Source organism: Episyrphus balteatus, chromosome 3 (assembly GCF_945859705.1).
Source record: "Episyrphus balteatus chromosome 3, idEpiBalt1.1, whole genome shotgun sequence".
In the NCBI taxonomy this organism is placed as follows: Eukaryota; Metazoa; Arthropoda; class Insecta; order Diptera; family Syrphidae; genus Episyrphus; species Episyrphus balteatus.
Window position 1 is genome coordinate 72,479,976 of NC_079136.1, and position 16,790 is coordinate 72,496,765.

At 28.9% G+C, this 16,790-nt stretch overlaps 2 protein-coding genes across 2 annotated transcripts; one reads left to right on the top strand and one right to left on the bottom strand.

Annotated features, from left to right (window-relative positions):
• Nucleotides 1–1,466: 1,466 nt before the first annotated feature.
• Nucleotides 1,467–5,004, bottom strand: LOC129916617 (putative carbonic anhydrase 3). Its single transcript, XM_055996661.1, has 7 exons — nt 4,985–5,004; nt 3,553–3,650; nt 3,399–3,489; nt 2,904–3,166; nt 2,701–2,848; nt 1,969–2,048; nt 1,467–1,671 (listed from the first exon to the last, which is right to left on the bottom strand). Exons 3-7 carry the CDS (start codon nt 3,436–3,438, stop codon nt 1,543–1,545), a joined length of 660 nt encoding a protein of 219 aa, XP_055852636.1. The 5' UTR covers nt 3,439–3,489; nt 3,553–3,650; nt 4,985–5,004; the 3' UTR covers nt 1,467–1,542.
• A 7,268-nt stretch (nt 5,005–12,272) lies between these two features.
• On the top strand, nt 12,273–16,772 carry LOC129914169 (uncharacterized). The gene is made up of 3 exons (XM_055993277.1): nt 12,273–13,464; nt 13,561–13,791; nt 16,268–16,772. Exons 1-3 carry the CDS (start codon nt 12,890–12,892, stop codon nt 16,704–16,706), a joined length of 1,245 nt encoding a protein of 414 aa, XP_055849252.1. The 5' UTR covers nt 12,273–12,889; the 3' UTR covers nt 16,707–16,772.
• Nucleotides 16,773–16,790: the final 18 nt, after the last annotated feature.

Sequence of the window (16,790 nt, forward strand, 5' to 3'; positions counted from 1 at the left end):
CAAATATTTTTCAGTTCCAAAAATCTTTTTTTTTTTAATGCAAATTTTTTTCAGTTGCAATAAATATTTTGTAATGCAAATTTTTTTAATTTGCAACAAATATTTTTTTTAATTTCAAATGCATTGTTTTTCAATTTATATTTTTACAACTCTGGACACAACACACACTCTTTTTTCGCATTTGCTTCTAGAGATCAAGATTTTTAAAGAGAATGAACATTTTTTCTCCATCATTGTGTATAACACAGATACGTAGATGTAGAGCTAAGAAAATTTCAGACCATCATACACGGAGAAAACAGACCACATAGAATTAAGGGGATCGCACCTTAATTTAAGAGGATTTCTGCATAGTTTTTTGCTAAGATGACTTTTACCTTAAATTAAGGTGACATCACCTTGAATCAAGGTGACAAGTCACATTAATTTATTGAATGCGCAAATAAAAAAAAAAAAAAAACTGGCAGCCACCGGGGATCGAACCTACAACTGTTGGGTTACCAGGCCAGTGCCTTACCACTGTGCAGGGCTGCCAGAAATCATGATTTAGCATGATTTTCATGTTTTTTGAACTAAAATCATGTTTTAATGTTTTCGTGCCCAAAATCATGTTTTTTTTTTTTTTTAATCCAAGAGAAAAATCTTTACAATCTTTTTGTTAACCAACAACCTTTTTCACTTGGTGAACTGTTATTTTTAATAAGTTACTGAATACATGAAGTATTTATATCAAATTAATTTTAAATGCGTACAAATTATAATCTTATTTATGTTTTCAAGTTTTATTCCTGCCATTTAGAAATTAAAGTTATAAATACAACTACAACTTTTTGAAAAAAGTGGGAAAATTACAAAAACAAAAAACTATTTTTTCCTACAAAGTCCATTTTTTCGGAAAAATAAGCTATAAACAAAATGTTTGAAGCCAAGATCTAAGCTTTCTGCATCATAAAATGAGTTTAAAATTGTTCACTTTTAGAATTTTTGCAAACGGAGCCTATGTAGTTATACCTTTGATACTTTATTAATACTATTTTATAAAATAAACTCGAAATAATTTGTTTTATTCCTCCCTAGTCACGATGTGGTTGTTCATTTCCTATCCGTTTTTTCATTTTTTTTAAATCATGTTTTTTGAACTGAAATCATGTTTTTTATCATGTTTTTTCCAAATTCGAAATCACAGCACTGCCACTGTGCTATCTAACTGTTGAAATTGAGTATGATAAACTGCATGTAAACCAAAAAAGCGACTATAATTTTAAAATTTTTATTTTTGGTCGGTTTTTTTTTTAAGATGAACAGTCTCATTAGAATAAGATGAAGTTCGCATTAAATTTAACTTAGTTTAAGTGGAATCACCTTATTTTAAGCGGATCATCTTATTTTAAGGTGACACTTTTTTTCTCCGTGTAGCAACTGGTATTACCGGGAAACGAACTACGGCATTGCATAAAGGATTAAAAACAATTTAAATTATTTTATTTCACTTTTTTTTTAAATTTTATTCTTTAACTTTCTTATTTTAATTTGTAGACACTTTTATTTATATGTGCGATATTTATTTCCCCTTCGAAAGAAAACTTTTCTTGAGTTAATTGGTTGTATTGGGCGTTCATTTTGCAGTAAAAGTTCACTCATTTCATCACGAAGGCCCCAAAATTGTTCAAGCTTGAATAAGAACACATACAAATCATAAACAAAATATCAAACAAAAATAATATATTATTTTAATATGAGCTGCTATATTTGAGAGAGAAATACAGTGTACTGTGTACACAGTTTAAATTAACCACAGTTCAGGATTTTCTTTAAATGTAGAAAATATTGCAGCTGCAATAAATTTTTGTATCGAAAATTTTTTATATTTGAGTTTTTAAAGTGACATATTTTAAAAGAATGCAAAATGTGACTCATTCCTCTATCAAATATAATAAAAATGTACATTGCACATATCAGATTACTTACATGTTTATGCTGGATTGGACGAACGTCTGGGAAAACATACCAAATAACGGCTTCAGGACAAGGCGGAGTTGTCAGTGAACCTCAGAAAAAAACAAATATTTAAACATTTTAATTTAAAAACTACAAGCATCATTTTTGAAGTTTAACAATCAAAAATTTTTTAAAATCAGTTGCCAAATAGCAACAAGTTTTCATGCGTTAGGCATACCTCTGTTTATTTTTTGATTTTGTAAAGTAATGTTTTTAAAATAAGCAGAATATTTTAATTCTGTTTTAAGTTTCCGCTTTGTTGACAACAAAGAATTTTTCAATTATTGGTTGCATATGTTATTTAATTTCGATTTGGGTGTGTTGGCCCCTAGACCATAGTTGTAATTCAGATATTTTGCACGTTGTTCACTGTGGCGTATACGTGCTCTACTTTGTATTTATTTTTAATAATTTTGTTTTAAATTTATGCAATCTGCTCATAAGAAATATAAAAATTATTTTAAAGTATTTTATAATAATGAATGAGAACCGAAAGGACCACTCTAAAAAAATGTATAATCGCTTGTATGAAAAGATGAATATTTTACCTTTTGACTAAAATCATTTTAGGATCAACTTTATTATTATACATAATATTAAATTAGTATAAAATAAAAAGAGTTAAGTCAACTCCTTCTTGGGAATCACAAAAAAAAACAAAAAAAAAAGTGTATTAAATTTATGACTAAGCTAACAACTCACCATTGTACATAAAAAAGTCCTCAGTATTTAAATGAACTAAAAAATTGTTCATTGTCATTAGTTCGAGATTAATATGAGATTCATACTGTGACAAATGTGGCAATGATTCGAAAAAATCATCCAAATATGTTGTCCCAATGCTGCCATCCTTTGAAAATTTTTTGTTTTAATTTCAAATAAACATTTTGTTTTTCATTATATACCTGTACTCCTTGAAAAAGAACAGCCAAGACAACAATTCCAAATGGATCTGATCGTGCTTCTTCCAATGTGTTGTAAGGAATCTTTTTATGAACAACATGCAATTCCAAATCATATCTGTTGCCATCAATTGAGTGTTCAGATCCTGGTTGCCCAGGAGAACCCCAGTGAAAATGTAATCCTTTCAATTTGTAGATAGATTCTAGTCCCCCACCGTAAACATAAGGTGCTCTATGACTATGCATATGTGGGATATCTATTTGAACTACGAGTAAACAGAAAAAATGTTAAGAATTTTAATTTAAAAATTTAACTTAACTTATAAACTAAATTCATTTGGTACATAATTTGACCTTAGATTATATCAGATAATTGTTTAGTTATTTCCCTTTTTATCCAAATTTAATGAACCAGCTTTCTAAACAATGAACTTAGTTTCATAAGTTTAGTTCATACCATTAAGTAAAGGTTTTAAAAAGTGTTTGTTTTAAATTTACCAGTATGACCATTGTTAATAGCCTTAACATTTCCGCCCATAGGAACATTATAGTTTAGGAACTCTAGAGAAGGAAGATTTACTTGCCAAGCCTATAGAATATTTGTGGTTATAATAATAAATTATGGTTATATAATTTTAAAAATTAATTCTACCTCTGAATATTTAATTGCAATAGGCGACTGTTTTTCACCACTGCACTCTGGGTACGTCTTTTTCCAATCACCTGGGATTTTGTAGTTGAAATGGTCGCCTGAAATTAGTGTAAGAATTTTTAGTATTTTGCAAAAAATGAGAGCAGTTGAAAATTCTGACTCTAAAATTCTTCCTTTTAAACAATAGTTAATTTTTTTTTTCAAAATACATTTTTTTCTATTTTGTCTTTCAAAAATCTGTTTTTACTTGCGATATAATGTACCTACATAGGTTCTTTAGGGCATGTTTCGTAAAAAAAATCGAACTCGAGATAACAATCAGACATGACATTACGATGATGGAGAATGTCAAAAAAGTGGGTCCCGTAATTCTGTCTGTCTGTATATACCTCGAGCTACAAACTCAACTAGTAGAGCGATTTTCTTCAATCTTGGTAGTTAGCAGTTTTTTGGGGATTCCCTATAGGAAAAATTGAAATTTTATTTTTAGAACCAAAACTAACGGTGGGTACAGAAACAAAAGTATTTTTTTTTTTCAAACACTGCTCTACTGATTTTTATTAAAGTTTTAGTGTGTAATATTTTAAAGAAGACTCAAGTTTTGAAATAAAAAATATATTTTTTGCATCGTTATTGACTGTACCTGCCATAGAACCGTTTTTTTGGTTTCTGAATATCTCGTTTATGACTGACCCGATTTCAACGAAAAAGCTATTAAACTGTTATACGAATTAAAATTTTCAAAAATCACATTTTTGGTTTAAAAAAAAAAATATTTCAATTTTTTTTTGTAAATCAATTGAAAACGGGTTAGTGAAATATTTCAAGATTTACTTTTTATGTGTGAATTAATTATTTCTTCAAACCTACCATTTTTTTTTTTTTTTTTGATTTTTTTTACACTGCTCTAACGATTTTCCAATTTTTTTTCTAAAAATTCTTTTTCATGCAAGAAATCAAATGGCATACTTTTTTTTGTGATCAAAACCATTAAAGTCCGTGTTTTATTATTTACAAAAACAGATTTTATGTATTTTTTTACATCATCAGAAATATGCTTTAATAAAATCAAATTATAACTTTCCCAAATTTTTTTTTTTTCATAAAAATCTTTAAGATAAAAGCTACTTTCACCAGCAAGTACGTGCGACCCAGCCGTGAATTATATTTTTTATCTTTAAGTACATATAATGAGGAAAGAAAAATATCTTATAAAAACAAGAAAATCAAAAACACCTGAGCTTACTGACTCGATAATAATTTTTCATTTATAAATAAAAAGCTGAAAGAAGTTGCACTTAATAACCCATTGTTACTGAAAACAAAAAAAGAGGTCTGGCTTTATGGACAAAAATTGTAATATTCTCGATTACGGACAATTTTGCAAGATTTCGTGCTCCCAATTAATTGGGTCACTTGGGTGTATACGTACTTTTTTCTAGGACATATTTTAATAGTGCTTTTAATAGTATCTTAAAAACTTCATGAGTCGGATTTCAATGGCATTTATACAAATTTATTGTATCTCAATCTCAATAGAACATTAATTATGCATATTCATTTCCAAAATCGAAGCCTTTTCTTTAAACCATCACATTCACTTCCTACAATTCATCATTACTGATCTGTCGTCAACTAACCACTTTGTACGTCTATGATGCAATTTGAATTTTTATTTTATTAGAATGTGTTTCATGTCTATCGAAAATAATCAGGATCTAGTTACGTAACTATACAATCAATGAAATACAAATGTCCACGTTAAAATGCTGTCATACAACCCGACACTTTACCCGATTCGCCACTTGCCCATTGCCCAAGAAAGTCTAATAAATAATAGTCATTATCGTATATTAGGTTTTATTTATTTATTTAAATTGCTTTATATCATTTTTTTGATTAGAAACACATTAATTGTGCCAGGATTTCATCACTCATCAGTATAATTTGGTTTGTTATTTTAATATAAGCTAATTATTAATATTTTAAAACGTGCCCCTTTAAAATTTATTTATGTACCTGGTATGACACTACACTTTTCAACTGTTTTTTATAAAGGTTCTTAAAGTTGTGACGTTTTTATTCCCAATGTAAGATTTGAATTTGTTTGGTTTTAAGACAGTAAACATCTTTAAATAAGATTGGGTGAGGCTTTTAATCCATCAGTACACGAAATATAACAACACGATTTGTAAATGACGGTATTTAGTTGTTATTGTTCAATTGTTATCAAGATGAGTTCGTATACTTTTAATAATTACCTACCTGTAATTTGAACTAGACAACAAGAAATTTCTAAAAAAATAAAGTAAATCAAATTTTGCATTTTTGTTATTTTATTAATAAACATTTTAATGGAATTATGCAAAATTGTATATTCTCACAAAAACAAAAAGTAATTCAACAAAACCGAACAGTTCACAATGCACTTATAGGTTGAACTAATTTTTTAACTGTTGACTGTTGTAACCTGAAAGCTGTTTTGCCAAACTTGATTTGATCATGTGGTCAACTTTTAGAGTGCGAGCCAAATTCAGTTGAATTCCATAGAAACATGTATGTACCAGGATCTAGAATGCATACGTTATGTAGGTATACGACATAGGTATCCACAAGCCACAACATAGTTATACATCAGCTCATAGATAACTTTATAAAAGTATTATTTATGAGAACTAATAAAATAAACTGAGTAAGAAGGAAAAGGAGAATTTGTAAAGGGTTCGCCTGGAAAGTGGTGGCATCTTAAATTGTTCAATTTGTAAAAGCTCGTGTTTTTGCATTTAATTATATAAAAGAAGAATTTTTGTTAATTTTTGTTTAAGAATATGTTTAAGACTTAAAATTTACTTAAAGATCCCTTCAACAATAAGTGTAATGGAAAATATAAAATTTTAATCACTTAAAACACACAAATCGGTTTTGAATATTTTATTAAACAGAAACATCAATGTATGTAAGATTTGAGTTTTAAACTCAAGGATAGGAAAAACGAGACCAATGTTGAAAAACTACACTTACACTGGTTTACAGCCAAAATGGACACTCAATCCCACTATTTTTTTCTTACGAACTTTGACCTCAGGGACTCGGAAATCACTTGAAAAAAAATTACAATGGATACGTTTTCGAGATATGATTTTTCAAAGTTTTTTCTTGTTGTTTTTTCAAGCCTACTTAGTATTTGGGCTATATCCTGAGTAATAAACGACTAATCTGAACAGAAAAGCCGGCGACTGAAAGCTTAGTAAATAAGCAACAAACGCTAGAACAACTGCAATGTATTAAAACATTTCAACAAAATTTAAAAAAATGGTGTTTAGCAGTGGTTTTATTGTATGCATTTTTTATTTAAAATTACTTTTTATCATTCATTTAAACCATGAAACCACTTAATGCAAAACAAATAGTAAATCTATTTCTATTTGAAACATTTCATAAAATAAAAAAATAGTTTCGGGATTTATGATAAACGTTATCATATGAGACTATTTTTTAGAAAATAGAGGTATAAACTGACAAAAATAAAGAAATACAAAACTTCTAATTACAACTTCTAAAATGTGTTAAAGAAAAATGGTTCAAAAAGACCAAAAACAGTAGATAGATTTTGAAAGTCTATATTTTATCCAATTTTAGCCGTATTCAATTTTTGTGACCATTATGATGAAAGATAAAGTATCTTCTTTTCTCCTTTACATGGTTAATATCTATAAATGCTCAAATGATAAAAATAGACCATTTATTAAAAACATCAAAAATTTCGTTTTCTTTTTCTCTTTTATGAATAGTTTTTCTTTTATTTACAATATTTCAATTTTAATTTTTTTCAAAAGGATACACATCGATAGGAAATTTAATTATCTACAAAAAATTACTTAATACAAATTTTCAAATTCGGCTTGCTTTTCAAGTTATAGACAAAAACTCAAAAAGTAAAAGAAAAAGTCGAAAATATTGATCATCGGTACAAAAATGGTCATATCTTTATAATTTATCCATAGATTTTGAAGAAAATAATGTTTTTATCTTTGCCAGAAAGTGTGCTATACATAAAAAATTTAAAACTATGAGGATTCGATATATTTTGATTTTTTTTCAGTAGGTAATAAAGTTTTTTTTGCAGAAATTTTCTTTAAAAACTCGATTTTTTTAAAATGTCTTAATACATTGCACTTAAACAACTGGAGTGACCCAAAAAAGTTGTTTTAGCTTTTGTTGCTTATTTACTCAGCTGCTGCCTTTTCTGTTCAGATTAGTAGTTTATTACTCAAGATATTGCCCGAATACTAAGTAGGCTGCAAAACACAACAACAAAAAACCTTGAAAAATCATATCTCGAAAACGTATCCATAAATATTTTTTTAGATAATATTTTCGAGTTTTCTGGGCTCAAATCTATACGAAAAGTATAACGGCACTTGGTGTCCAAAATTTTTTTATTTTTTTGTAAACTAGTGCTATCGTTTAGCCAAGAGTTGAATCCGTATTAAAAAATAAGGGTGCTTTTAACTTTTTTTGTTTTAATCTTACGACATTAATCACTGCTTTTAGTAATTAAATTAAATTAAAAATGAAATAAACAAAAATAATTTTTAAACTCAAATCTTTTAACTTTTTTTATAACTTTATTTTTGTTTTAATTTTACGATATCAACCAGAAGCACTGGTAATTAAACTCAATTTTCTAACTAATTTTAAAATTTTGAGTTTAAAAATCATTTTTTCAAAAACTGTAGGACAGTTAAAGTTTGTTATAATTATTGCTCTATTGTTGGTGTAAGCGCACCACGCTAAAATGTTAGAGCGAGTTAGCTCGCCGCAAGTTTGAAAGTAAAAGAACAATCAATCAATATGAATATTCTTTTGACTCTGCTTTATTTTCATTGAATTCATTCCTTAAATACTATTGTTGAATTTCATATTCAAAATAATTCTATTTTTCTATTGGTTAGATTATATTATTAAGGATCTTATTACTATTGAGTGACAATCAATGCAATCGAATGGAATGTTGATGTTATGATATGACTAACATACTCGATTTGCATTTTACATTGTATATGAATTGATATACAATGCATTTTACATGTTTTGTTACTCATTTATTGATTGGGCAGTGGCGGCGCATATGTGGTATCCACAGTACACAGTTTAGCTTAGCAGTTGATTTAAAATCGATTAGCAAATTGAATTTAATTACCAAAACCAATGCTTGATTAAAATTCAAAAAAATATAGAGTTAAAAATAAAAGAAAAAAAGTTAAAATTTTGAATTCAAAAATTATTTTTTCAAAAACTTTTTACTAAAACTGCATTATTTGAAAAAATAATTCAATAATAGGTTTCTAGCTTTAAAAAAAGATATAATATGAGATTGTAGGTGTAGCTGTTGTATTTTAATATTTTTTTTTTTTTCTATATACCTAAGGTTTTTTTGGTACAAAATAAAAACGAAATAGAACCCATCCAGTCTGCTTTCTGGCATTTTGAATTTTTCCACTACATACTAGGGATGTTGCGAATATTCGCATCCGCAAATGCGGGACACCCGCATGAATTGGGACATCCGCACCCGCCTCCGCTTCCGCATCCGCAATAATCAGTGCGGATTTTCATGCGGATGCAAAGAAGTTGCGACAAGAAAGAAGTTTGGCGGAGCCGGTGAACGGCGCGTACCAATGGGATTCACATCGAGTGACTGATTTTTGTAGGCGAAACACAGAAAAAATGCAAAAGTGTTAATTTTATAGTCCGTTTTTACTAGAGCCCAAATTAGATAATTTTGCAAATTATCGCATTTTGAATTTCAAATTGTATAGGAAATTTTTAGAATTTGGAATTCGAACTGACCTAATTTGCGAAATTATCAAATTGGGGGCGAAAACAGGCTATTAATATACATGGTATAAAAAGACAAGGTATGATCATTAGAGCCGCCATCTTACAAAATGGGGTAATAAGGTTTTGACGTTTGGCATTTGGCAAAGTCAAAAGCAACAACAATTTCCAAGACAAATTTGTTTACAACAACAATTTCAATGGGCTGGGCTGTCAAAACCTTAAGTAGCCATAAGTTTTGACAGTTCTCGATACTGAGTTTTTTCTAATGATCATACCTTCTCTTTTTATACCATGATTAATATAGATCTTTCTCTCCGGACAAAAAAAAGGGCAAGTGCCAGTGAAGTCTTTAACGATAATTTCTACCCACTCCACAAGGCAGTTTTTCTAGGGAACAATTATTATGTATTAAGGAGCGCGGGCTTAACCAACCAACCTCTGTGTAACCGACTTGATGCAGGGAAGGTGGCGGTATTACTTTTTATTAAGTCTAATGCACCTCTTTTTAATTTCTCTCACTAAACACAAATAATAAAAATGTTATTTATAATTGTATCATTGTTTTAATTAATTTATATGAATTTTTAGTACAGACTAGCTGACCCGGCGGACTTCGTTCCGCCATTTCTTGTATTTATTTCCAATTTTCGACTTTGTAATGAACAAAAAAAAGGGGATTAAAACTTTAAAAGTTCGTAAAATGAGTCTAAAAATATTCACTTTTAAACTTTTAGCAAAAAGTAGCCTAAGTAAAATGCTCAGCGTTTTGCAAATACACCCTATTATCAATATCGCACTTTAATGGCTCTTTATAAATTTGAATAATGTGTATGCCATTTAGCCTGCCCTTTCTTACGCCCATTTTTACTCGACTTTAGAAAATTTTTTGATCTCTCTTTTTGGTACCTACATATAGTTAAATTTTTTCGTAAAGCATGTGCGAGTCAGCGGAAATATGCTACCCCATAATGTGCATGAGCGTGGTTCGCTCAACTGGTTCGCTCGGCAAGCTGTTCTTACGCTATGAAAAGCATGGCGTTATGTGAATTTCTCAAAATTGATTGTAAGCAACATGGATGCAATGGAGAGAATCAATTTAATTGTCTCTTAATAAAAACAAAAAAAACATATACTTTATTTTCTCATGCTATAAATCAATTTTTTCGATGACAACCTATAATAAATTTTAGATCATGTGAAAGCCTATTATTTCACCTTTCACATGACGTTTTAATGATATTTCTACGATGCCTACAAAAAAAGTAAGAATTTTTTTGTTTTTGGAACAAAAAAACTTGTTTTTCCCGTTATTCGGTCAAAAATCATTTTAAAAATTCAATTATTTGCACATGCATGCGCATAACTAAAACCCATATGTCCTATTAATTTAAAATTTTTCGCAGTTTTTTAAAAATTCCTTGTTTTTTTCAAAAATTCATATGAGACGCCTATTTTTTTTTTAGTATCTTTCTAATGGTGTAATTCAAATTTCTGTACAAAATTTTGCCTATCTGTAATTAATCTTTTGTCGAAGGTATATCAAATGTTTTGACTGCAAAAAACCCTTAACAACTTAATTTTGAAATTTTTTAGAATTTTTTCATTACCTTTTCCAAACTAACAATAAATGTATCTATCAATTTAAAAAAACTCAGATCTCTAAAACTCACCGTTTAGAAAATAGCCTCTTTTTTCAATGTACTGTTACCCCTATTTACCCTATAAAACCATCAATTTTTTTTGTAATAAACTTTCTACTCTTATTCCTCTTTTATTTAAAAAAAATTAAAGAAAATCAGACAACCGGTTTGGCCGGTTAGCGAACGTACACAAAACCAAACTTTAATTTACTATATATAAGAATATCACATCAGCCACCCATACAGTAGGCCCCAGTGTGCACCAGTGTATGAAGTTAGCAAAATAGTGAACTGACCAATATCATTAACATTACCATCATTAATGGCATCACGAAGTTGAAAGTAGGTACTCCTCAGAATTGAACTTCTTTTGAGCAAAAAAAATAGAATTTAATCGTTCTTTGTTTGCATACATACCTAAATACATATCCACAGCATGACACAACAAAATCTGATTAAATTCATATTTGCGAACTATTAACATGTATACGCAAATGTTGTCAAAATCAGGCCTTAAACGATAGTAATTATTTTGAAAGCCTGTCTAATAAATTTGTTTACAAATTAAGCTTAGTTTTTTTTTTTTTTTAAGTGAGAGTGTTTTTTTACTCGTACAAATTGACAGCTATGTAAAGATGTGAGAAAAGGTATTATTTTTTTTGTATAAAAACCATCTACACATTAATACCTTTCAAACAAAAAAAAAATTACCAAAATCGGACCAGCCAAACGCGAGTTTATCGGCCACACACACTAAATGAACTCATTTTTATATATAAGATAAGATTTATAATTGTATTTTTTTTTAAATTTTAATTTAAGTTTTTATTGCCAAAAGTTATATTTCAACCTATATTTAGGTATGCATATTTTGGTGCTATGACAATCATAATTCCCAATGGCCGCCCTTCGCTTGCAAACAAGATACAATTTTTAACTAAATTACGTTTTTATATGACGTAGTAGTTTCTACAATTTGAATGCCTCTTTACCATAACTTTAAATAAAAAAAAATATTCAAAAGTATCTTGGTTAGTCTTTTCTCATTACTTTTTTTTGTTATTATCGTCTCTATAGTAAATGCCTGTGTCGATTACTATTAAACATACTTAACTCTAATTATCCTAACAAAGCATTACAAATTAAGTATTTAAAACTTTTCTCCAAAAGTTAATTTTACTAGATAAAACAATTCCAATCCTACAAGGAAACTCAAATCCGGTAATGAAGTTATACCATTAAAATATTTATTGCTTCCTATGTTTATGTAATGTTTATAAAAGCCTGAAAAACACGCAACCTCATACAAGAGTCAAGTTTACGATTTTATGGAGATGAAAAATCTTGTGGTTGTTGACTTTATATAATTTGCCATCTTTTGATAGCTCATAAGCCCCATTGCAGAAGAATATACAACACAAGTTCAAAAGAAAAACCTCTCACGAAAACTGGGTCTGTTGGTCTACTCTTGCTTTCATTGTCCACTTTCATTCATCTTCCATTTAACCATTAGGCGTACTTTTTGCACCGCAACTTCTTTTGGCTAACACTGCAATGGTAATTGCTGTGTCTGGTCGGTCTATTATGGTCAAGTTAGTTTAAGAAAAGCCAACGAGGTAGACGGTGTGGCTTTAGACGTAACTTATTTTAGTATTTATTTTGAAAAGATGAGTGTATATTCTTCGCTAATAGGATTTTTTGTGTTACTTGGGGTTTTGAAATGTGAAACAATTGAAACCGACAATAGTATGTTATCTTTTTAAAAAATTGTAGGGACATGAGTTTTACTAAATTATTTCAATATTTTATTTTTAGTTCAAAAAAGTGTTAAAACCTTACAACAAATTTTAAAAATGGTTTCTCCGTTGCCCTATGAAAAACATGAAGTAAATTCCTTGAACGCAGTTAGTATGAAGGATATTAGTAATGCAATGGCCGTTATTACCAACGATACCAAAAAAATCAATCAATTAATACCAAAGCTCTTTAATGTGAATGATCCTAATCCAGCGTATGTGTTTAGATTACCTCGAGGAACAAAAACAAAATATAACATTCTCACTATGCATAGAAACAATTTCGATGAGCCCATATTTCCCAATTTAACAACTTCTTATGTTCATCTTATGAGAAGTAGAGGTAAAATAAGTGAATCTTTTAATGGAAACAGTAAAACCCAGTTAAGTGGAAATAGTCCTTTTGAGGACCGAGTGCATCCTAATTTAGTGGAAGAAGATGAATCAATTTTGGTTTTGAACTTGCAAACTGAACGAAATTTTATTGAATATCTGAACAAAGTGAATCAAATTGATGAAACTAGCATCAATACAGAAAAGGATGTCTCTGACGAATGGAGTTCGTTGGGTCTTCATGGATGGAAGGGGATTCTTTCAAAAGATAAAGAAAAACAACAATCTTATGTCGAAGAGTAAGTTTAATATTAAATGTTAAATTTTGTTTGTAATTTAAAGTGTTTTTTGAAATTCGAAAGTTTGTTTTGTTTTACATGAACTAATTAATCAAGCAACGAGCCAGAAGTTGAACTTGAGTGGGATCTACCTGCTAAAATGAGAACAAAATTAGGAAACAATATTTTACAAGTAATGAAGAACAATAATTTAATGCAAATTGTTGAAAATCTTCCTCAACAATCGGCATATCCGGTAACCAGCCAGCATAGATTACATTCGGATGGAGATGTTTACATTGGAAGAGTAAATGATCCATTTGGTCACTCAACAAAATGGAATCAAAAGTAAGAAATTTAAATTAGAATTAATATTAGCCGCTTTATTTTGAAGGTGATAAACTTTACTCAGGAGTAATTTACTAGTGATTTTAAATAGATGACACATAGCCCAAGGTCGATAATTTTTGAACCCAAAAAAAAATCATAGTAAGATGAACCACTTTGGAAAAGGAGGTGAATATGATACAAATGAAGGGAAAAATAAATTACGGGCTAGCCGAGTTCGGGAAGTGGTAGGGTTGAGTTTTTAATGGTAAAAATGGTATATCTCGATTTCCGGCAAAACTACAAGTCCTATGGAAAAAAGTTGTATGGCAAAGTTGTAGGTAATAAAAAGATCTACAACTTATGAATCAACAATTTTTTCACATAACCTCAAAATTTATGTGAAAAATTAAAAAAACCGAGTTTTTGGTTTTTTTATTTTTATCTTTTTCAAAAAACATGTTTTTTTCTACGAAATTTGGTGAAAACTTACCTTATTATGTCCCGAATTCGAAAATTTTTTATCATTATTTACAATTTTGGGCTATTTATTAAAATTTACACTTAAATTACTCAAAAATCGTAAGATTTTATGTTAAATTGATTAATGTTATGGTTTTTAAGTAATTTAAGTTTAAATTTTAATAAATAGCCCAAAATTCTAAATAATGATAAAAAAAATTTTCGAATTCAAGCTTTTTGCATTTTCCGAGAACATGCACTTTGGTGTACTAATGTAAATTTTTGTTTACACTATTAAAAAGTAGAGATTTTAACGAACAAAATGCCCACCGATTTTTTGAAAAAAGCTGATATTTTGACACGTGAATTTTCGATTGAAAATTAGGGTGTTTTTTTGGTATTAAGTAAAAAAAAGGTTAAAAAAAAATATTTTAAATCAAATAAATTACTGTGTATTCGGGACATAATAAGGTAAGTTTTCACCAAATTTCGTAGAAAAAACATTTTTTTTGAAAAAGATAAAAATAAAAAACCAAAAACTCGGTTTTTTGAATTTTTCACATAAATTTTGAGGTTATGTGAAAAAATTGTTGATTCATTCTTTCATTCTTCATTCTTTTTATAACCTACAACTTTGCCATTCAACTTTTTTCCATAGGACTTGTAGTTTTGCCGGAAATCGAGATATACCATTTTTTACCATTAAAAACTCAACCCTACCACTTCCCGAACTCGGCTAGCCCGTAATTTATTTTTCCCTTCATTTGTATCATATTCACTTCCTTTTCCAATGGGTTTCATCCAACTATGATTTTTTCTTATTTTTTAATGTTTTTCAAGGCTTCGGCACTGGTCTAACATATCAATATCATAATCAGATCAAGTCTACATAATTGGTAGTGCCAGATTATTGGTTAATCTTTTTAATGCTAGTCTACTAACTCAAAAGGAACGCGGTTAATATTGTATGAATATTATATGTTTCCCAATTTAATGTTAAATTTAAACATTTTTACCTTTTTTAGAATTATAGCCCATTTTCATTCATTTAATTTCATTTAATCATTTAATATAATATCAAAATTAAATTAATTACAATTCATAAAACTTCGTTAGAAAAAGCGAAACTGAAGGTTTTCCGGTTTCAGTCAGTGGAATTTTTCGCATAGAAAGTAGAGCTCTTGATACCCGGATACCCTTTTCTTAGGTTCATCCAAAATTTAAACGATTTATCCCAAATCCCATATTATTTTGCCTAATCTACTTTGTGGGTAAAATGTCGATTTTTACCTTTTTATTGGATTTTAAAAAGTTGAAGAAGTAAATTTCTTTATTTCTAACAAAAAGAAAAGGAAATTATGCATACTATCAAAGGATTTAACCTCTACTTTATTTCGTTTCTGTATGGTTTTCAGATACTGGGTTAAAAACCAGTTTGATTGCGTATATAAAAATAAAATCCTCAATTTTTTAACTTTTTTCATGGAATTTTAGTCCAAACTAATTTTTAAAATGTTTAGCCAACTTGTTTTTATAGAAAAAAATTTATATGAAAAGTACCTACCTCTACACCATTCTAAAGTTAAATTTGGTTGTTGAATCAAATTAAAAAATCTGAAAACCGACCAATGCTGCCGTTTTCTTAGAAATTCACCAAAGGATTTACTAACATTTTTGGCTTAGGCATACTTTTATGGCAGGAAATCATATTTTGCAACATAAACTCTTGAAAAAATTGTTTTTGTTTTTTTTTTTGAGTTTTCTAGTCTATTAAATAGACTAGAAAATTTTCCAATTTTATCTTAAATGATTTGTTCACTAAATTTAAAAAAAAAATGTATAGAAAAATATCGAAATTGATTTTTTTGGATATTTTATCGAATTACCAAAACATAGATTTTAAATGATTAGCTTTAGCTTATAGCTACATCGTGCAGTCTTCTACATATCTGAACTTAGCTTTATATTAACTTAGACGATATTGTTGAAACTACAGTATTAATACAAAAATAAAAGTATTTTTTCCATTTTTAAGGAATTCCACATCAAAACCCCTAATGGAAGACCGTAAAAAACGTGGAGTTATTGAACTTTATTCAATGATAAAATGTTCAACCGGTTGTGATCCAATTATTTTCAAAGGCTACGGTTGCTATTGTGGATTTTTGGGCGATGGGCTGCCTGTAGATGGAATTGATCGATGCTGCAGACTGCATGATAAATGTTACGAATATAGCAATTGTATACCATATCTAGAATATTTTGTTCCTTATATTTGGAAATGCTATCGAGGCAAACCGCTTTGTGCAATCGATCATGGTGAATGGGGTGGGCCGCAATCTTGTGCAGCTCGACTTTGTCAATGCGATTTGAGACTATCGAGGTGTTTGCGACATTTTTTTTGTCCACATCGAAGAGCAATATGCAGAACATCCAAGACAAGAATTCTTCAAAATCTTTTAATTAACTTTTAAAATAACTATTTATGAATTTTTTTTGTTATAAATAGTGCAAATTTAAGTAGTTTTATGGAACAAGAAGAAATTGACAAAGCCTAA